Here is a 23,737-nt window from a genome sequence, read left to right on the forward strand (position 1 = left end):
TTGCTCTGTGAATGTTCACCCAAACCTCAATAAAATGTTTAAATAAATAAATAAGATATAGGCAGCTGCAGAGTCTTCAAAATGCCAGAACTCCATCTGCAAATCTCTCACCATGTGTGCCTAGGGGCAAATTATCCAATAAGCAAGGTAAGCATGGGCTTACTTGTGCTTACTTACTACTCTGTAGTAAACAATTTCCCATGGGTTTCACTATAGATTAGTAATTAAGTACAAGTAAGCCCATGCTTACCTTGCTTACTGGGTAATTCACCCATGTCTGGGATTGTAAAATTGAAAAGAGGCTTTGATTCTGTAGGAAGGTGCCGTGGGGTTGGGAAAGAGACAGATACCAGTCATACTTAGAAGCAAAATCGTTGATGTGGTGAAAAAATGTGAAATCATTCACTACAGATGATCTGGCAAGCAAGGTAAGTAGCATGCTTACCTTGCCTAGTGGATAATCTGCCCCTGTGTGTGCCCCATGAATTTTGTGGCACTTCATTTCACTAGAGCCATTGCACAACAATGGACATCATCGGATAGTATCACAGCATTTGTTCTCACCTATACCTAGTTGTCTGTACTTCTAGACTTCTTTTGAGCAGTTTACATTTGTAGGAAAAGTTCTGTCAATTGCTTTGAATTAAATCATGGTAATTCATAGCCAATGGATGCTAATATATGCAAAGGAGACAGAAAGAGAACCACCAAGGACCTCGGCAGAGCAGAGGCTACAATCTGTGGCTACTGGATTCAGTATATTCAGTATAAAATTGTAATTATAAATGTATAAATTAAAATGGAATTACATGTATATAATGCTTCTTAACTTCCTGAAAATGATTTCGCAAGTGAGCAAAGGGCATAAATTAAAAATATGCAAAAGGAGAAAGGCAATGACCAATAAACATGAAAAAAGATAATTCTCACTAACCACGGTAAAATGCTATTATCACCCATTAAACTGGGAAGAAATTAAACCATATTTTTAATGTCGATGAGGGTATAGTGAAAGATATGTTTTTCACTACTGATGGGAATACAAATTGGTCAATTGTCCTGATATCATTTGGCACTACATATTAATAGCTTTCAAAGGGCATATGATTTTGCACCCAGTAATCACAAAAAAAAAAATTTTTTTTTTTTTTTTTACTCGCACTCCAAAGGAGCACTGGGGCACAGTGGTTAAAGCGATCAACTGCTAACCAAAAGGTTGGCAGTGTGAAACCACCAGCAACTCCATGGGAGAAAGATGTGGCAGTCTGGCTCCACAGGGATTTATTGCCTCGGAAACCCTATGGGGTCGCTATGAGTTGGAATCAACTTGATGGCAGTGGGTTTGGGGGTTTTTTGGTATCACACTTCTGGAATTCCGAATGTACACATGTTCATTACAACAATAAACATAATAGCAAAAATACAAAACAACCAAAATATCCAAAAAATAGAGGAGTATTTTAAAACCTTTGGTGTGAACTGGTGGATTACACCATTATTTAAAATTAATACTACAGAGTTTTTAGTTATATGAGAAAGTATTGTCATATAAAGAAAAAATTCAGAATACAAAATAATGTATGAGAGAAATCTGTAAATTATACATGCACACACACACACAAACACACCAGAAGGAAAAACATGGAACATTAACCTGGTTATGGACTTAAGGGGACCTTGAAAACTATTAGCTGGTAGACTAGACACAAATCTTCATTAATTTCCTTTTCTGATTTATGAAGTTTTTAGTCTTCCAATACCAAGCCACAAGAGTACATTTCATCAATAATTAGTATATGCACTAAGAGTACTTTTATGTTAAGTCATGGACTGGAGTTTGACTCGCCTGATCACTTACTTACAGGTTTCTACTCTGTTAGTACTCCGTTTAATCTTTGGAGAATGTAAACTCTGAGTTGGGTGTCTAAGTGCGCACATATTACCATTTACAGGGTAAGAAGGGAATGCCTTGTTCTACCTAAATATATTGACATTTTACTTTAAAATATAAGTATATAAATATAAACAAAAAATATCGTAAACACAGAAGAACAGAAGTTTTAAAAACTTCTGTCAATGTACACAACCCTGGCTGCATATTCAAATCACCTGGCAACTTTAAAAAACTACTTTAAAGAACTACTCAAATCTCTAATACATTTACGTACTTTGTCTTAGGTGAGACATGTATTTTAGAATTTTTCTTTTAAAGTTGCTCAGGATACTGGTGTTGAGAATCACATTGGTATTTCTTGACACTTTCCTCATTCAATATTTTGACCATTCACTAATTTTTTTCCCTCTTCTCACCTATACTCTTATTGTAATCCAAAGGATTTTTTACAGTCCATTACCTCACGTGATGTAAATATGCTTTTTTCTTCATCAAGCATAGTCTATCAATCACCAAGAACTGTTGAAAATACTACTAAAGAAGATTCCTAGGTAGTACAGAGCTCCAAATACAGCTAATTGTAAGCTCCTAGTCAACTCAAAATGCATTAAGTTCTTGGTGACAGGCTGGATATGGATGACGAAGAAAGTAGTACTAAGGGGGACTCCAAGGTTGAGGGCTTAAGCAACTCGATAGTAGGAGGGGGCCATACATGAAGATGAAGATGGAAAGAAATCCAGGCTTAGAGGAAGGGCTCCTGAATCCAATTTTGTACATGGTAAGTCTGAAGTGCTTTTATGACGTCCAAAGTGAAGATGTTAATGAAGCAACTGGATAATCTATATGAAGCTCAGAGACAAAAAAGAAAATGGATGTATGGGTGTACCCAAGGGTGAGATTCTTGCCAGATGAGTGAAGGAAAAAAACAAATATATAAAAAGAGGGCAAGAGGAATTTACAGTATTAGCCAGAGTGTTATTAAAATGATGGTTCGGGGACTTTAAACTTTACAGGAAGGGACAGGGAGGTGAGGGTGGAATCTGAAGGGTCTGGTGTTTAGAGAGAAACTAGTCAACAGATTGAAGGTCTGGATCAAAGTACCTAAACTGACAAGCTTCCAAAAAGTATTAGAGGCAAGTCACTAAATGCAATGAATTAAAAAAAAAAGACAGCCAATCAAACAAAAACAAAGCAGAGAGAGGGACATGTCATTAGCATTGCAGCAGCATCTTATCTTTTCCCATACCTCAGATGCACGTATCACCATCTGCTTCCATTATTACACCGGTAACTCCCGTGCCTGCCATAGGTGTGGGGATCACACATACATGCCCACAGAGTGTGGGTACTTTCTCCTCTCTACTTCTAGACTCACTTTCCAGGCCTGCCCACTTAGCATCTTAATAGCCTTATGTTAGTCACATATCCAAGGACATTGCTTGTTTGAGAATTATGCTGGGAGGAGTGATACTGGTTTCTAACCCTGGTTCTGCCACTCAGCCACAAACCGCTGATCAAAAATCAACAGTTTAAAATTACTAAATTGACATGTCACTGGCATCCTCCAGCTTTAAGATTCCAAAACAATGACTTTTTCTGATGAGCTTGTCTAGTATTCTTACATTCACATAGTATTTTCTGGGAAAAAAACATAGCTCAAAGAATATTTTCTACTCTAGGTTTTCTTTCCACATTTCTCTGACATAGTCTGGGAATTCTCCCAATGTTCTCCCAAGTTCGTTATGGTATGCCCCTTTGCTTCATACCTCAGTTCCCATTAACTGAAATTTTCTGGAGAAATCTCAAAAACTTTGTAGAATTTGGCTACATGGCCAAACGCTTATATGCATTTTTCACTTCCATAATTGTAATTTCTGCTTCCAAGTTCTACAAAACCTCTACCTAACTCAATTCTTTCCCCCTGTTTTTATATGTATACTGGCTTCCAAAAACAATTTCAACTATTTTATCTTTAAATTTTGTCTTGGTGGCCTTTCAGACTGACCATACTGACCTTCATTCTCTTTATCAACATGAAACTCTAAACCACATATGAATATATCTTGGATCCTGTCTACTTGTCTCTATAAGGTCACTTTGAGTTGGAATCAACTCGATGGCAGTAGGTTTTGGAAACCCTGGTTGCGTAATGGTAAAGTGCTATGGCTGCTAACCAAAGGATCGGCAGTTCGAATCCACCAGGCACTCCTTGGAAACTCTATGGGGCAGTTCTACTCTGTCCAACAGGGTCACTATGAGTCGGAATCGACTCGAGGGCACTGGGTTTGGTTTTTTTGGTTTATCTTAACCTACGTTTACACAAACTTATTTATACTTTTACGTTTGTTTTAGATAAAATCTCCTTAACATCATTGGCTGCTTTTTCGAATGTAAATATTTATTCTCTTTCTGATGGCTATTTTATCTTTTTAAATTGTTTTCTTCATTTTTTATTGTTTTCTTCATATCTTATGTTAGATATTGCAACATCCATATTACCCTTAATGATTTTTATTATATTTTTATTTGTCCTTCCAATATTGCTCTTAATTTTTTTTAATTCCTCAGCTAAAATCCTTCCCATGTGTCCAATTAACTTCAGTTATTACCATTTTCTTCTGATTGTGCAATGATACCTTTCATTTTACATATTTAATACCTCTTCTTTTTAGTAAATAAATTAATCCTACAATTAAGCTCATTTTCCATTTTTGCCAATATATTCCAGGTTAGCAGCATAAGAATTCAGAAAACCATCTCTCCTAAGGTTTGTAAAGATAGATTTAAATGATATCCTTCACATGTCACTTTCTGTTCCTTCATCTACCCATCAACTCAGAAAAAGTCAAGTTCATTAAACCATTTATTCAAAAAGTACTTGAATATTTTTTCATACTTGATGTTTATAATACAAAGACATATAAGATGCAGTCCACATTCTCAAGGTGATCAGTCTCGGATGAGGAAACATATACAATAAAAAAAAAATTCCCAATAATTTGAGGGAAAGTGCTGAAATAGGAGTGCATCTAAACCACCAAATGTGGTTCTCAAAACTGATATCCTAAAAAGTTTTAAATTCCAAGATTTAGGGGATTTGACCTGAGCATCAGTAGTTTTTAAAGCTCTTAGGTGGCTCCAATATGCTGCCAGGGGTGGGTACCCCCGTAGTAGGAGGACGCGGAGTACAGCGCGCTGACCTTTGCTTGGAATGGGAAGAATATGAAGTAAGGTTTCTTGCAGGTGTAAGTACAAAAAGGTGAGTAGAGTATCAGGCTTAGAGGGGCAAGGGAAGGGGACATTTCAGGCAGATGGAGGAACAGATTCAAACCCAAGGTCTTCAGGAAGCAACAGGTGGAAAATGGTGTGAAAGAGGTGAAAGGGAGGAGATGACAATACAAAGATAGGATTTAAGCAGGTTGTGAAGGATTCCAAAACATTCACACTTTGTCCTACAGAAATGAAAAACCATTATGGAATATTCTTCCCTAATTCTGAGTTTCCCAAACATGCCTGCCCATAGGACTGGGCCGCAGAAATACTGAGTCAGTAGACTTGGGAAGGTTTATAGATCAGTGCTTCAGTAATCACCCCAGGCAATTCTGGTAACCTTGCAAGTTTGGGGAACAAGGACTTAAATAATACAAGCCTCTAGGGAACAGAAAGTAGCTTTAGGGCTTTTCCAGTCTTTGGCTGGAAATTAAAGAACTTTGAAACTTAGGTTTTGTGTTAATTACCTTACCTGGTGAAACCTGGAGCTTAGGGGAAAAAAGGAGGTTACGCAAACAAAAGAACTGGCTGTAAATATAATCTAGAGTAGGGCTGTTTAATAGAAATATAATGCAAGCATATAATTTTACCACTATGTAATTTTTGTTTCATGTAATCTGGAATTTCCTTGTAGCCACATTTTAAAAAGTAAGAATAAAGCCAAATTAACTTTAATAATATATTTTTTTGAGCCCAATATATCAAGAGTATTATCATTTCAACCATTAATATCAAAGTTATTGAGGTATTTTTTGTTTGTACTACATCTTCAAAATCTGCCGTGTACAGCACATTCCTATTTGGCACTCACTACATTTCATGTTCTCAGACACTACCTATGGTTAGTGGCTACTGCAGTACCCAGCACAGACTAGACAAAAGGAACATGGTTTCTGAACTATGACTTCAGACACCAAAATGATGAGCTGTGGTGATGAATCTCACAAGGAGAGAGAGAAATGTGTTGCCCTCCAGACTTACCATTTGTCTGACTATAGATTGGACTGCCTTGTAAATCTATGCGTTTTCAATGGACAACTTTAAGTAGCAGTTAGATAAATCACATCTGTGAGATGTTGAGGAGTGGTTCATGCACCATGACAAAACAAGCTGAATTAGATGATCTCTAAGGTTAATTCCATGATTCTATGGGTGGTACATATGGTTAACATACTCGGCTGTTAACCAAAAGGCTGGAGGTTGAAGTCCACCCAGAGGTGCCTCAGAATAAAGGCCTGGTGGTCTACTTCTGAAGAATTCGCCATTGAAAATCCTACGGAGCAGTTTTACTCTGACACATGTGAGGTGGTCGCAAGTTGGAGTTGACTCAATGGCAACTTTTTTTTTTTTAAGGTTAATTCCAATTCTGACATTTCATGTCTGATACTGACATTTGAAACATTGTATTTATAGCCACACATTATGCTTAGGTTATTTCTTGACACATATATGTACACACTCACATACACTCAAGACATATATGCACATATACTACGTGTGTGTGAGTATGTCATTAATCACAATATAATCTCAGTAGTCACCTACCTATTCCCACTGGTCTGCCACAGCCACCACAGAACGGTCCCAAACATTCCTTACGACCATTGCTGAATTTTTAAAGATCACACAGTCTTTAATTCTGATCTTCTTATGGCCCAACCCATCATGCCCGAATTTTTTCCTCCTTCTTGGAATCCTCTTACCTTTACATTTTCCCTAGAGTGAAGAACATTTCTCTGAAGATTTAAAGCTACCTGAGAGTACCATGCGACCTAGGATATAAGTTTGTCAAATATGCCTTCTTGGATCGCCTTCATTACATATTAAGAAAGCCCACTACACAGACCTTCTTTAGGTCGTTATTCGTATTTCTTTTTATCTACCACTTCTAAATAATCTTTCTTCGGGTACCCTCTTTGCTCTCTCCCATTACTGTGTTGTTTTAAAAGGAAAGAGAGGAAAAAACAAACAAACAAACAGTGTCTTCTACATTACCTTTTCCCCCTCCTCCACTCACAGGCCTCTTCCTAGTCTCTTCCTACAACCATTTTCCTATATATTGCAAATTTGATACTGATTTTTGTATCTCCAAAAACTCAGAGACTTTTCAGCTACTACTGATGCCATGTTTATGGTTTTTCCCTCCACATTCTTCCCGCCTTTAATGACAAATATTCATCAGTGCTGACATCATCCACCTCCTTGCCGTGAGGTGGCTTTCTAAAAGCTGCAGCAGTCTACTGAAACTCTCTTCATCAGAAACAGACATCTCTTTTTCCAAGACTGTCTCTTACACAGGAAAATAGGACTCCAAAACCAAACTCAACAGGCAGTGCAATGTACCTAGCTGTTCCTCAGTAAATATAGATAGATAGATAGAAATAATATTTAGAATACGCTCGTGATGTCGGCATAGTAACGGTAGCTGGGTAGTAGGTATAATCACATCAGGAATTCTTTACCATAGAATTTTCATTGCTTTTGGCTGTTGCAATATAGCTTATTAATACAATTTGAGCTCTCTAAATCTCAATCTGTTCACCTCCAAAATGAAGACAACAAATTATAACCTACAGTCATTATTCATTTAAATACAATAGTAATATGCATTCAATTTCTACTACCTAATTTTTTTTTTTTATCCAAAATTATAAGCCTTATATTTGTTTTCAAACTCACTTCCTACCACAGGAAGTTGCCTACCACATTTCTGTACTTCACTATTTTCAAAAACAGGATTACAACTTCCCTCTTAGAAACAAAGGATCATTTCTTACTCTGTTCTTAAAAATACTAATATTTCTCACTGTACAATTTACATGTGGGATCCATATATAGCTTTAAAGAATTCTGGAATGATAGAGTAGAAACACTTCACTTATTAAAAAAAAAAAAAAAAACAAACCAAGCCTAAATTTAACATTTTTCATACTTATTCAATCCGTACGATAAGACTTTATGAATGCCTACCTTGTTCATAAAGGTTTGAAGACACTGTTAAAATTCTGATTGTTACCTCCATACGATTACATTTAGAATGCAGAAGCTGTTGATATCACTAAAGTAAATGAACAGAAGCCCTCATAAAATGCAAACCAGACTGACAGCTGGCCACGTAAATAAAAAGAGTTGGTTAAAAGGGAGAACTACAAAACATGCACAAACATACTTAAAATACGTATGTATATTTACATTGGTGATGTGAGCCTAAGTTCCTTTCTTTGGAGACTGTAATTCAGAAACAAGTCTTGCATAAATCCTTGATGTGTCCTCTACAAATTCTGGTTTAGGTGTTATTAGAGTGGAACTAGAACTTTGACACTCCTGAAGCAGAAACTGTTTCAGAGTAATCATTCCAAAGAATTTCAGTCTAGTTCTAGAAACAACTCATTCCTTTCATAGTAACTGCATTGATTTGCATAATATTTCAATTTTTTAATTTCAACAAATTTAATTGGCACTAACAGGTTTGGGACCAAGCAATAGACTATGCTCTCCAAGAGTCAATTGTTTGCTCTCAAACCTGTTTATGTCAGTCGTATTTGTTGGTGTATGGCATGAGGGAAGTGTGTGACCGCCTCTAACTTCACAAGGGGGAAGGAGAATCAAGATCATAGCCCAAGGCTGATCCCTATGAGGCAGAGGTCAGACATGCCTCCTCCCTCTGCCATCTTTACCAATTCTAACACCAACTGTCCCTCCCATGGCACTCTACTTCTCTGCTGAGTTCAATAATTCATTGCAATGGCCACAAAGAAATCACAGACCATACTCACAGTTATGGAGTATATCAGGGAATTAACAGGTTTTTTTAATTTAGGTTCAGGAAAACTCAGGATATAGTTCTTCCATCAGAACAGCCTCTTCTCAGCTGTGCCCGCAGGCATGCCTTTCTCTGGCCCCTTGGCCTCTGCCCTGCTTGACAAGTGTTACAAAGCTCTTTTAGCTTGGCCCAAAGGCACTCAGTTATAGCTCCATGGGTCAACAAACCAACTCTATCAAGTCCCTGAAGGCACCCTACTCCTCCAGCATGCCTCCTGCCCAAAGGCACTCAGTTTTCTCCCTCCATGGGCTTCCTGTCAGTATCTCCTGCTGGTCTCTCCCATCACCATTTCTCTGCACCGCATCTCACCGTCTTTAGTGTTATAACTTTCTCTTTCTCTCTGCCTCCTGGTTCCAGGAGCTTCTTTGCACAGGGATCCCAAGTCCAAAGGATGCGCTCTGCTCTTGGCCCTTCTTCCTTGGTGGTAGTGAGATCCTATCTTTCCCATCTCTGGAATGGCTCATTTCAAGTCCAGCGGGATGGCAAAACTGAACAATTTCCTTGGTGGGCCACAATCACTGTATGTGCATAGTTCTATCCAATCACTTGGGTGGGAGTTACAAGACCATGGCAAGAAAGACCACATAAAAGCAATCCACTGTACCACAGCTGGAATTAAAAAATTGAAATATCATGCAAACCAATGAAATTACTATGAAAGGAATGAGTTGTTTCTAGAACCATATATCACATGCAAGCAAAATTTTGCTGAAGATAATTCAAAAACAGCTGCAGCCGTGCATTGAAGGGAATTGCCAATAATTCAAGCCAGGTTCAGAGGGATATCACTGCTGATGTCAGATGGATCTTAGTTGAAAGTAGAGAATACTAGAAAAATGTTTACCTGTGTTTTATTGATTACACAAAGGATTCGACTGTAGGGATGCTAACAAATTATGGATAATATTACAAAGAATGGGAACACCAGAACACTTAACTGTGCCCATGCGGAACCTATACATAGACTGAGAGACAGTCATTCAAACAAAACAAGGGGATACTGCATGGTTTAAAAATCAGGGAAGATGTGCATCAGGGTTGTATCCTTTTACCATACTTATTCAGCCTGTATGCTGAGCAAATAATCTGAGAAACTGGACTACATGAAGAAGAACATGGCATCAGGATTGGTGGAAGACTTATTAGCAACCTGTGATACGCAGACGACAAAGGTCTTGCTTGCAGAAAGCAAAGAGGACTTAAAGCACTTACTGATGAAGATCAAAGACTACAGCCTTCAGTATGGATTATATCTCAACATAAAGAAAACAAAACTCCTCACAACTGGAACAATAAAATAAGCAACATCATGATAAATGGAGAAAATACTGAAGTTGTCAAGGATTTCATTTTATCTGGATCCACAATCAACACCCATGGAAGTAGCAGTCAAGAAATCAAATAATGTATTACATTGGCCAAATCTGCTGCAAAAGGCCTCTTTACAGTGTTAAAAAGCAAAAATGTTACTTTGAGGACTAAGGTGCACCTGACACAAGACATGGTATTTTCAATTGCCTCATATGCATGCAAAAGCTGGACAATGAAAAAGGAAGACCAAAGAATTGATACGTTTGAACTGTAGTGTTGGTGAAAAATACTGAATATACCATGGACTGCCAGAAAAACAAACAAATCTGTCTTGGAAGTACAACCAGAATGCTCCTTAGAAGGGAGAATGGCAAAACTTCACCTTATATACTTCACTCATCTTATCAGGAAATGTGATGGATTGGCAGAATAGCTGCAACAATTGGCTCAAACATACCCTACTATTGTGACAATGGCACAGGACCAAGCAACATTTCATTCTGTTACACATAGGGTCACTATGAGGAGAAACTGACTCTATCGCACCTAAGAATAACAAGAAGTATACAACTAAGCCAGCAGTGGCAACCCCATAGGACCGAGGAGAACTACACCACAGGGTTTCTTATGTTGTAATCTTTACAGGAACAGATCACCAGGTCTTTTCTCCTATGGACTGGCTGGTGGGTTCAAACCATTGACCTTTCGGTTAGCAGCTGACTGCTTAACCATTGTGCTACCAGGGCTCCTTGTGGACATACTAGAAAGTATCCTGTCAGTCAGTATGTTTCACAGAAGGAATGAAAAGCATGAGTTGATGATCTAGGGAGATAGGTAAATGAAGGTCAGTAAAGAAAGCCTCTCTTCCAGTTGACCTTTTAAACACAAATTTCACTACTCTTTTCTTTAACCTTTTAAACTGTATTTAGAATATTTTCATAGATTATAGTTTTTTTTTTTTTTTTATAGTTCTGATAGCCTGTTTTATGCAGTTTTACCTTCTCCTGAAAAGACTCTTAGGGTACAAACTGTCTTGTTAAATCTTTACACAGCCGACGGCTATTCCAAAACTCCCAATTTAAAGGTAAATTATCATGTTGGTGATTATACAATAAAATAAATATTTGAGTCCCAACTATATGCAAAGCACTATTCCACTTTCATTCAAAACATAAAAAGTAATTTTAATTTATTCTTTCAGACATAGCAAATAAAAGTTTTTATTGGAAATCTTCTATGTCAATTCTACTTATCTTAAAATTCAAAATACAAAGTTTCTATAACATTATAGAAAACTTATGAATAAGACAAAATTAGCTGATATTTCTCACAACCAATGGGGAAAAACTTAGACTGTTATTTAATCTTTCAGTCTTTTCATATGGGTTTTTCTATAGAATAGCCACAAGCTGTATATCTTGCTTTTTGTCTTTACTCAGCATTAAATCAAAAGATTTCTCATGTTCCTGTGTAGTCGTCATACTATTATTCATAATTGCTGCACAATAGTCCAATGAGAAGAAATAACACAGTTTTAATTAACTGCTCCACTATTGTTTGACATTTAGATTATTTTCAATTTTTGGAGGTCATAAATAGTGCTGCAATGAAGATCTTTACCATATAACTTTATGCTTTTTAGGGGAAAAATTCATCACTAGGACAAATTCCCAAAAGTAGAATTAACAGGGTAAAGGATATGAAGATTTTATGGGTTTTGATATTTACTGCCAAATTGCTTTCTGTTACAGTGGATCTGTATCCATAAAATATAGTACCATATATATGGTTTTATGATTAAAACTCTGTATGAAAATGTGTATGTTTTATGGTGTACAGTAATGTAGGAATAAGTACATTAAATACATTTATATTTGCATCACCTAAGAGTGATTTGATTACCTAAGACAGATGAAAGAATGAAAGGGCACATAGCGATTTACCATAGCAATGTTTAACACAGTCACCAGCATAATAAATTCCAGTTTATTTCCTTCTGTACCAGCACTAGATATTACTTTTTGCTAATTTGAAAGGTTAAAAATATACTTGACCATATAGTTAGTTTCATTTAAAATGCATTTATAGATACGTACTTAGATAGCAAAACACAGGAAAAGCAAAGGGATATTTAACAAAAAATTCAGGATAGAGGTTCTCTGGGAGGTTGTAGGAAGAAGATGCCATTACAGGGGTAATCTACAGTACTGGTAGGGTTCCATGTTTTCAAGGGTATGCTCAGCACCAAAGTTCTTGTTATTATTCACTAAACTGTGCAGATCTATTTTGTGCATGTTTTGGTAAGTATGCACCTTTTCATGATACACGAAACTTCTATAAAGTTAGTTGCAAAGATAATAACCCATTGTTCTTATCTTGTGGGTGTCTGCACTGGCAATATGCAGTACGGAGATGGCCATGTCATTAGTGAGGACCCACAATGAATGAGGGCTCTCTGGCCACCCTGGGTGTGCAGTGCCTACAGCAGCCAGCAGGCAACAACAAAAAAAAAGCACATAAATTCATGCTTTCCTTCATAACATCTCCTCAGATTGGGGCCACTTGTTGTCCCTCTATCCCCTGCCCCATCAGCATAGTTTTAGGAACCTTTTTTCCCTTTCTTTTGTAAATGTCATCAATCTTTGTCAATAATAAGTTATATTGCTCCATTCCCTTAGCAAAAACATCAGAATTTTTTTTTTTTAATTTACGTAAGAGATTTAAACTTAAAAAAAAAAGGAAACGAAAACTTGGAGGCAGCTGCAGAGAGATTTGTGTACAACCCTGCAGATCTCCACCACAGAGTCTTTTCAGTTATCAAATTACAACAACTATGCCATCAACACAAAAGTTCTGCCAGCCAATGTGAGGGAAGGCCGGCCGTTGTGCTGGAAGGTCGGCCTCTTTTGGGGGAATGTTTTATACTAACCCACTCTTATAAATCAGAACACTCATTCCAAAGAACACACCAACTAAATATCCACTCTCTAGTTAACGTTTTGACTGTGCATGGTCTTCCACTGTGACTATGATATTGGTGCACTCCTGCGATAGCTTTTCATTCATGTCTGTCACTTCCCACACTGTGTTAAGATGCTCAGAGGCTCTTAAGCAGTGAGAAAAAATCTTATTCACTATTATTCCACTTCCTTACAGAAGGTAAAAATTCCATGTTAAGCTCAGCAACTCGCATCAGTATTAAACCAAAAAAAAAAAACCAAACCCAGTGCCATCGAGTCGATTCTGACTCATTTAGGAAAGTAATATTCATCTAACCATAAAATATTCCCCAAAATCTCCTACAGATTGTTTTCGTTGTTGTGTGACCTCAAGTAGATTCCAACTCATAGCGACCCTACAGGACAAAGTGGAACTGCCCATAGGATTTCCAAGGCTGTAATCTTTACAGAAGCAGACTGGTACATCTTTCTCCTGCGGAGTAGCTGTTGGGTTCTAACCGCCGGCCTTTCGGTTAGCAGCAGAGTGCTCAAATCCACTGTACCACCAGGGCTCCTTTTCCTGCAGATTACAGACCCTGCTGTTCCATAGGGCTTCCAAGGCTGTAATCTTTATGGAAACAGGCTGCCATATCATTTTTCTCCCATGGAGCAGCTGATGGGTTCAAACCTCCAACCTTTTGGTTAGCAGCCAAGCACTTAACTACTGCGCCCTCAGGGCTCCTCTGAAATTGGCCAAAATTCATGAAAAGTTTTGTGAAATCAGAAAAGGCAAAGCCAAATTATTCACAGAGTTAAATATAATTGTATTATATCTTATTTGTTCATTTATTCAAGTATTCATTGGTCGCCTATTATTTCCAAAGTAATGGAAGAACACAAATTCTACAAACAAAAAAAGGTCTCCTTCATACTTCGTAGAAAAAGAAGACTTACAGATAAACTAGCCACCAAAACCTCTGTAAAGAAGTATTTTTCTCTGAAAAGATACACATTTTTTCAGTGAAGTGATTTTGCTATTTTATTGCAATGCCAATAAAATATTTTTGAAGAACGCTAACAATATTTCTAAAATAATATGGAGGTCAGCACTGAAAAGCTTCACAACAATTTCGATGGCCTCAGGGTGACAACAGACATATCCAAGCAACAATTTCCAGGTAACACGGTATATATGCCAGAGCACACAGGGAAGACTACAGTTTTTGTACATATACAGGCAAGCATAAAACGTGCAAAAAGCAATGCATGTTTGGTGGAACTCTGTTAAAACGCTGGCATTAGGAAGGAACAGTAGCACTTACAAAATTTATACTTTGTATGGAGTGAAGTAATAGGCAATATTGTGCATACAGATAGTATGACTTGACTTAATTTATTTTTGAACCCTAAGCCTTAGAAAAGAGAATGATAACAGCATGAAGTGATTGCAAACAAGAATGTATACCATTTCACGTGAGCAGGTGTAGAGACATAATCCTTAATCAATATGCAGGACAGCTGCACACACTATAAATTTATGACCATAGTTTTACACTCCTTGACAAAATGTTTCCCAATGGAGCACCTTAAAAATGTTTTTCTGAATTAGACATATTATTGTTTTCCCATTAAAACAGAATAAAACAGAGCAAGGAGAAGATATTTATGTATATTTACGAGTAGAATCTCTGGAGGAAAAGAGAAACTCTGGAAGTTAAGATGGGAAACAGATTCTCACATTGCTAGTCTTTACAAGACTTCAGAATATCCTTCTTACCACTGGGGTTTGGATAAGAGGCATTCAGACATAGGGTTTAAAACTGACTTTTTATTGAAGCTTTGACGTTTACTAACAATGTGATTCTTCTACGTGCTTTAAAACACTGATTTACATTACCAGATGAAATATCAGTTGAGAATACATAGGTAAACAACCATATTCTAAACTACTGAAGACTACAAGGTTAATAAAATCAAGTTATAAATTTATTTCATTCCAGGTACACTGGATCCCAGTTTTTCTCTTGGAAAATAAGTGTTAGCTAAATGTGGGAGATAGAATTATACCTGCATTTTAAAAATATATAAATGACTTTAAACCAACATAATTTAAATATACTTTTTAAAAATATATATCTTTTAAACATATACAAAATTAATGTGCATTCCAGAGTCTAACATTTTTAATATTTCCCCTGTATTTAAGACAGTGTTTAATGTATTAGGCATTAGTCATCTTTAACTGTTTGCCAACTAAGGTATTGTTGCAGAGTATTCAATGTTTTATACATCAACATTCTTCCTCTGGGATATATTTCTTTCTGAGAAGGAATGATGGCAAAAAATTGAATTTATTCTTGTTTCTGATTGCATGTTTTATTTAACATGTTGAACAAGTTACAAGCTATATCTTGATTCCAAGTTTGGTGCCTTTGGAATCATAAATGATCTTTCATATCTCTAGGGTACGTTTAAAACTCCCTATTCGTAATTAATTTTGAGAGTTTCTTAATAAATAGTTCTGAAAGCCCTAAGGCCTCTTCTCATTAGAGTCACTCACTGTCTAGGAAACAAAGCATATCAAAATACATAAGATCTGAAGTGCCATGGTTGGTGTGGATACTAGCAGACATGATACACTATTGTGCATGAATACACATGCAAACTTGTCTGATAATAATACAATTTCCACTAAATTTTCTAAAATGGTCCATTGTATTTAGTTAAGTTTCAAATAATTTGAATTTTCCTTTATTGGTTAGATGATTTATAATGTCTTGATTGACACTGTAATCAGTAGGAAAAGTGTCCGCAACCCTGACGTGGATACCGTTTTATCTGTTCAAATGCTTGATTGTATAACTGATCCACGGGCAATGCACACTGAGCTAGACTGCTACTTGGGCCTCTGTGTCTGGTACTAAGACCAAATGACTCCCATTTTCAGAGGAACACGGGGTATTCTCTCCTAAGTCATTTAAATAAATTTTTATTTTTACCATAAATAAGTTGGGGGTAGAGGGAAAAGGGAGAATGGTGAAACATAACCAAAATTTATTTGATTCTAAAGAGAATTCCCAACAGGTAATAAATGCTTCTAATCATTGTTTTCCGAGAATGCCACAAAGATTTCTAAATAATGCTGTGCCATTGTTAGTGTTGTTTTCCCTGCCTAAAATGTTCTTCCCTCTAGCGACAGAAGTCCACTGTGTCCAATGCCCAGGCTGAATTCCATGTCTTCCATAACACCTTCCCCAGCTGCCCCAGCCTCTGGGAAAACATGCTCCTCTGAGATCCTACAGTATTTTCTGTGCATTTAATAGCACTGCTAATTTAATTCTTAGCAAATGTGTCTATTTCTATGAATTCTATTACTCTGAAAAAAATTATAAGTCCTCTAAGAGGAGGCAGTATGTCTTAGATTTCTCTGAATATCCGTAAGCTCTCAAAGTCTGTCTTAAAGGTAGTAGGGGCTAAACAATTGATTCAACCCATCATCTAGCAGAAAGGTTTGCAGCAATAGGCACTTTAATAGTTCTACTGTGAGATTTATTACCTTGGAACATGATAACTGATTGAGCCAAATGTTCATTCACTTATTATTTTATTAATTCAAACTAGTATTTAACATCAGTTATGTGCCAGGAACTCTAAACCAAACCAAGCCCACTGCCGTCGAGTCGATTCCAACTCATAGCGGCCCTATAGGACAGGGTAGAACCGTGACATAGAGTTTCCAAGAAGCGCCTGGTGGATTTGAACTGCTGGCCTCTTGGTTAGCAGCTGTAGCACTTAACCACTACACCACCAGGGTTTCCATCAGGCACTCTACTAGGTGTTAAATACAGTCATAGTAGGACAATCTGTTCCCAGATTGCTCAAATCTGAGGAGGAAAAAGCTGTAGACAAATAGTTATATTTCAATGTGGTGAGTACTAGTTAGGTTTTTCTCAATTAAAGAAATGTCAATTACTCCTTTAAAGTGTGGGCTGTAGAGTCAAAGCTGGATAAAAATATTCTTTCTACCATTTAGCTAAGTGTGCAATTTGGAGATATGTGACCTCTTCAGCTTACTCCCATGTAAAAATGGGCATACTACCCTTCTCACAGTGTTGTTGTGAGGATCAAATCAAATGATACATGTGGAGTGCTTAGCACTATGCTTAGCACATTGTAAACACCTAATAAATATTAGTTCTTTCTTTTGCCACACTGTTTTCTGGGATCTAGAATCAGTTGTGTGTTGGGGGAGGGGTGTTTGAATATGCATGTACTGTAATTCCTTTGTTTTGCTTTATCTATTAGTACACTTGGGAGTTAGACTGATGCCAATTAGGAGCATTCCCAGCTCACAGGGGTTCCGCCTTTTCTAGGGATAGCCAGATAAGCCAATATGAGCCTGGAGTGTCCACCATGTCACTGCCTTTGATCTTGCCCTTTGGCCATAACTGACTGGTGTGAGGGTAGATGCATGACCCAGCCTGTATCAGTCAGATTGATTCTCTTAAGCATTTGACCATTGAAATGGAAGACACAGGAAAATGGAAGGTGATGGGAGCTGAAAAGCCTTAATGACAAAACTCTAGAGTAACAGTCTCTGAATTGCCCCAAGTAACGAGTGCCCTTTTGGAGGTTTGTCCACCAAGTCCTTTGACTCTATTGACTATGCTAGCATCCTCCCAATCAACGCCTCTTCATTTCAGTTAGCCACAGTCAGCATCTATTACTTGAAAAGAAAAAACAAAATCTTATTAGTGTTACTAGTGTTCACTAACATGATTAGCCAGATGTTTTTTCCCTTCCACTAAAACCTATCAGTCTTCCTGAGTATGGCCTACTCAATTGATTGGCTTTCTACCCTGGCTTTCACTTTAACATCTGAAACTTAGGGTAACTCAGTATTTACTTCTCTATCACTTTCATTTCTCTACCAATAAAGTAGAAACAATGATATTCCTCTGATCTAACTCATAACCCACTTAGGAATTGCATTTAAAAAAAAAGGGTGGGGGGGCAACCAACTCTGGGTTTATTAGAAGAACCTGAGGTTTCCATTGGGTCCTCTAGAAAATGAGGTGCTTAGAGTATATAGTCTCTAGGGAGCCTTCAATGGCTAAGGTGTTGATTCTTTCACATTGACCAAAAGAAAACATACAAAAGAAAATTTAATGCAATATAGAAAGGACCGACCACACAGGGAATACAAAGACATTCCATTTTTTTCCCAAATTCCCTAAATATTCACGGATTAAGTGGGGAAAGCCTGTGTAATAATACAGACAATACTGCATGATGAAAAGATATATACGTTATCATAAAAAACACATATCTACTTATCTTAATTCTACATGGTGAGAAAAACATCAGATTTACCTTTAACTCCTTGACCACAGCTGTTGCTGTGGTTGCTCCAAGTGTTCTAACATACTAACATGGCAGTGGACTTTAAAAATAAGGGAAAAGGGAGTAAAATCTTACCCTTAAGATGTTTATGTACATTTTCCCATACCTTTTCAAAGTTTACTAGTCTTACTTAACGGATCATGAGACACTGGTAATTCTCGAACAATGTGTGGTTCTGAATTTTGTATTTGGTGGTCCTGGTTCAAGCCTCAAAGACTAACAATACCCACAAGAAAACTGATATTTCCTAAGACCAAGAGGAATTAATTAGCATAGAATCTGAATTGCCTCTTACTCTGGGGAAAGGGACAGAATTCAGATCATTTACAAATGTGACCACAAATAGGAAGCAATTGTTATACAACTGGGTTTTAAAATTAATTTCGAGAATGATATTACATGCATGTAACCCTTATTTTCTGAAAAGTATGGAGAGTTTATTATATGTTTCATACAAAGCAAACTATAACGTAACAAGCTTATCTATATGTGTTTGTATATATGTATACCTATATATAGTTGTTGTGTGCCGTGGAGTCTGTTCCAACTCCTAGAGCCCTCATGCAATAGGGGAGAACTACACCATAGAGTTTCCTAAACCGTAATTTCTGCGGTAGCAGATTACCCAGTTTTTTTCCTGCAGAGCAGCTGGTGGGTTCAAATTGCCTACCTCTCGATTAGCAACCAAGCCCTTAATGGTTGCGCCAACAGGGTTACCTCTCATGTGCGCTCACTCACTCACTTGCACTCGCTCTCTCTATATATACACACACGTATATATAATTTTAACATAAAAATTATATATATATGTTAGATCTAAAAAAAAAACCTGTTTTCTCATAAATAAGACACAAAAATTATCTAGTACTCAACACATACCACTTTTATCCTAATTATATTTTCACCCAACAGTATATATGAATAAATTTTGAGATTGTTTTGAGTCATTTGGTTACAGGCACATCCCCACACTGCATGGAGCTTCCAATTTCCCAAAGTATAAAAGGGACCTGGTATTTTTGCAGTGTTGTGGTTTGTTGGATGTTGGGGCAGGATGGGAGAAGAGGATGTTATCATATAATGGAAATTAAATTTCTAGAGGTTGTGGCATACTTGTGGTTATCAAACGTCCAAACTGTACTTTTGATTTCCAATCATGCAAACCCCACTTATAGCCCATCTATTTCTCCACTCTAACTGATCTTTTAAACTGGCAAACACAAAATTACTCTTTGTGGGCTTATTACAATGCTTCCAAGCCTCCAGATATACGTCCAGGTCTGCAGGAGCCACAGCCATCCCCAAGGAACCAAGAATCCTGTTTGTATCAGAAGAATAATAGACATACAGACTATTCGGAGCTTAATGTATGTTTTATATCCAACCATGGAAACATTTACCCTATTTTGAAACTGTATTTCTCTCTTTTGTGAAATAGTTCTGCATACATGTGTTAGTCTAGTGTTTACAGCTCTTTAAAACAAGACACTCAGCCAACTTTAAACACTGCCTACACTTCCAGCCAACTGTCCTTTTCTCTCTGTCAACATTTTTGTTAAAGGAAAAGGACATAACTAAACGAAATCTTCCAAACTCCTTTAAAAAGAAACTGAAAGGCTCACTCAAGCCAATGAGCAAAAAATCTCTGCTGAGATGGTGGTAATGTCTAATAGATAATCACGGCAAACTGTTTCTCTGAACGGTGCCCTCAGAATTCTTCATTTCTTCACTGTATTTTAGTTGCTGAGTTAACCCTTTAAAATTTTGAATGAAAAACTGGCCAAGGTCATGACCATTCATTCATTCATTATTACAGACAGGACTCCGACTCAGCCACCCCATGTGTGTGGAGTAGAATTACCCCATAGGATTTTCAACACCCAGAAAACAGCCATAATCATTATGCCAGGCACAACCCGAGTGATTTACAATGCATAATCCTACTTATTCCTTACAACAATCCGCTCAGGTTGATATTATTACCTCTATTTGACTGATGAAGAAACTAAGGCTCAGAGAGGTTACATAAGGTCATTGCTAGACATTACGTGGAATCATCTCCAAAGTGCAACTCGGACTGCCTGCCTAAGCCCTTGTAACTAAACCACTACGCCAGGCAAATATTTTCTGGGTACATGTATTTTAGATGTTGCTTCAGAGATGAGAGAGAGAGATAGATGGGTTTTATATTTATATGACCAATTTACTATGTAGACAGGCAAAGCTTATAACACTGTATAATGGGCAGGTACCGTAAGTAAGTATCAAATTAGTAATAAAAAGGAATGTTTTTTTTTCAAGTATTTTTCCAGCAAGACATATATGCAAACCAACTGACATGCCATGGTTTAGATAAAAACGAACTTGAATAATGTCTAATTCCTACAACAACAACAGCAACAAAAAGTTATCACTGAGTCAATTCTGACTCATAGAGACCCTACAGGATAGAGCAGAACTGCTCCATAGGGTTTCTAAGGAGTGGCTGTTGGATTCAAACTGCCGACCTTTTGGTTAGCATCTGAGGTGTAAACCACTGCACCACCAGGGCTCCAATCCTGCATAGTGGCTTTAAATCCACCATTTTCTTTCCCATTTAAGGAAATATAAAAGGAGGACAGATAGAAAATAACGACATTATAATATGGGTTGATGAATTCATTCATTTAAGGGAAATAACAGTGTCGGGGGTGGGGGAGGAAGGCCCCTGCCTTCATGGCGTTTACAGTGTAGTGAAGAGGACAGACATTAAGCAAATAATCCCACATATAAAATTGCAGTCAAAGCCAGGGGTACAGAAGAAGGGTACTAAAGCTTCTACCCTAAAGAACTATACTATCAAGACCTCAGTTATCACAGTATACATGTCCATTCTCAAATCTACAATTTTTTTTTTCAATTCTACCCACAATCTACCTTAAAAAGACAGATGTTAAATAATGATTTATTGTTGTTAATTGTGTGAAGTCGACTCCGACTCGGCCACCCCATGTGTGCGGAGTAGAGTTACCCCACAGGATTTTCAAGCCTGTGACCTTTCAGAAGCACCCTAAGTGCCTCTGGGTGGGTTCGAACCACCAGCCTTTCTCAGCCAGTAGTGAAGCAATTAACTATTTGTGCTACCCAGGACTCCTTAAGTATGATATGTTATGCAAAATTGTGAAAATGATAACCTTCATAAAACACTTCAGTCCAGAATGCATGGAATACATTTTAGAGCAAATGAAGAGACAAAATTTTTTTTTAATTTTTCTCTCCCACATCAAAGACATGTAAAGATTATCTGTAATGAAAAAGAAAACAAATGAAAATCTACATGTTCAACAATAGGGAACAAGTTAAATACATTACAGTCCATCCATACAATGGAGTACTCTGCAACTGCTAGAAAGAAGGAAGTACAGTAGATGTTTGTGTACTGACATAGAACTAGCAAGATCCACCTTTAATCAAAAAATTCAAGGTACATAATAATATCTGTAGTTTGGGTCAAACCATGCTAGGTATAAATATATGCATGTGCCACCAGGAAAAAAAAAAACTAGCAAGATCCACCTTCAATCAAAAAATTCAAGGTACATAATAATGTCTGTAGTTTGGTCAAACCATGCTAGGTATAAATATATGCATGTGCCACCAGAAAAAACAAAACAAAACAAAAAAGCCACCAGGGCTCCTGAAAATGTTCTGGTAAGGTTAATAAGAAACAGTTGTCTGGGGAGTGGGGCTGGAACTCTAGAGCATAAGAAAAGGTTTTATTCATCCATCTTTTGTACTGCTTGAATATTTGTAACCATGTACATATGCTATTTGTGTGATAATAAAAATAATAAAGGTAAAATAAGTTTGGTTCCACATTTTAACTATTTGCGACAAAGAGAGAGCCACAAAATAAAGGTACAAACAAAGAACTAGGCAGTAAACCACAGTAAACTTACCTTTATTACATTATTGTTTCCTTTTCATCCCCTCCAGACTCTAGCTGTACAAACTCAAAATAAGCACAACAAACCAACCAGTTGCCATCAAGCTGATTCTGACTCATGGTGACCCCACTTGTGTCACAGAACTGTGCTCCACAGGGTTTTCAATGGATGACTTTTCAGAAATAGATCACCAGGGATTTCTTCTGAGTGCCTCTGGGTAGACTGGAATCTCCAACCTTTTGGTTAGCAGCCGGGCATGTTAACTGTTTGTACCACCAGGGACTCCCATAAGCACAACAGTACAGATCAGGGGCACAGTGCAGGACCTTCATTCTGTTGTGCATGGGGTCACCACGAGCTGGGCCAACTCCATAGCAGCTAACAACATGGCTGAAACACATATCAGCAAAGACAAAATCCCTGGTTCTTCCTCCAAGTTCTTTTTATGGTCATTAAATTCCTACTCTCCAGTTTGCATAGCTAGGCAAATAGAGGTTGGTGATTTTTAATAAACAAAAATTTTTGCTAGCTATAATTCTTATTTTTTTATGCTGTTAGTCTATCCTGAAATAATACCCGTAATCATTACCCTTTTGTTATTGATATAACTGAAAGTAAATTTCAAACTAATAAATTCTTGAAGACTTTTTAGTCATCATTAGATATACTCCATAAGAACTTAAAGTCATAAAACATTGTGAAATTTGGTTTTCCAATTTAAAATTGCCACGCAACTGAAAGACTGTATTAAATTATCTTAAAAAAAAAAAAAAAAAAGCCACACTGATGTTGAGTTAATTCCAACTCATACCGACCTGACAGGACAGACTAGAGCTACCTCATTGTCTTTCCAAATTATTCATCTAAAATGTTCATCTGAAACTTCGTGGTGAGTGAATTGACATGAACTCAGCTGATGTTACAAAAAACTTGAAAAAAAAATCTGAGTGTTTGATCCCCTTTTCCTACCTCAAGCCCCCAATTCCTAATATCCACTTTAACTATATGATATTCTCCAAGTCTTATAAATTACAACCTTCTGTATATTATCCATTAGTCTCAAAGAGTACACAGCTTATGCAAAAAATTTACAAAATTCAATTCTTAGGGGACAAACGAGCAAAATCCGAAATTACTTCTTCTGCTAAGTCTACACTTTCCTCTAAGTATA

General features: G+C 37.1%; 1 protein-coding gene across 11 annotated transcripts in view; it reads right to left on the minus strand.

Moving 5' to 3' along the window:
• EYA1 (EYA transcriptional coactivator and phosphatase 1) overlaps positions 1 to 23,737 on the minus strand; it is a 439,803-nt gene that overhangs the window by 293,892 nt on the left and 122,174 nt on the right. Inside the window, exon 1 of one of the 11 annotated variants that reach the window (XM_064267813.1) lies at positions 8,135 to 9,701. The exons of the other annotated variants lie outside the window; for them this stretch is intronic. Within the exon in view, the coding sequence (XP_064123883.1) occupies positions 8,135 to 8,143 (9 nt within the window). The 5' untranslated portion in view covers positions 8,144 to 9,701. Of the gene's footprint in view, positions 1 to 8,134; positions 9,702 to 23,737 lie in introns of those variants that run through there. 11 annotated transcript variants of the gene reach the window in all.

The sequence above is a fragment of the Loxodonta africana genome, chromosome 14 (assembly GCF_030014295.1).
Source record: "Loxodonta africana isolate mLoxAfr1 chromosome 14, mLoxAfr1.hap2, whole genome shotgun sequence".
NCBI lineage: Eukaryota > Metazoa > Chordata > Mammalia > Proboscidea > Elephantidae > Loxodonta > Loxodonta africana.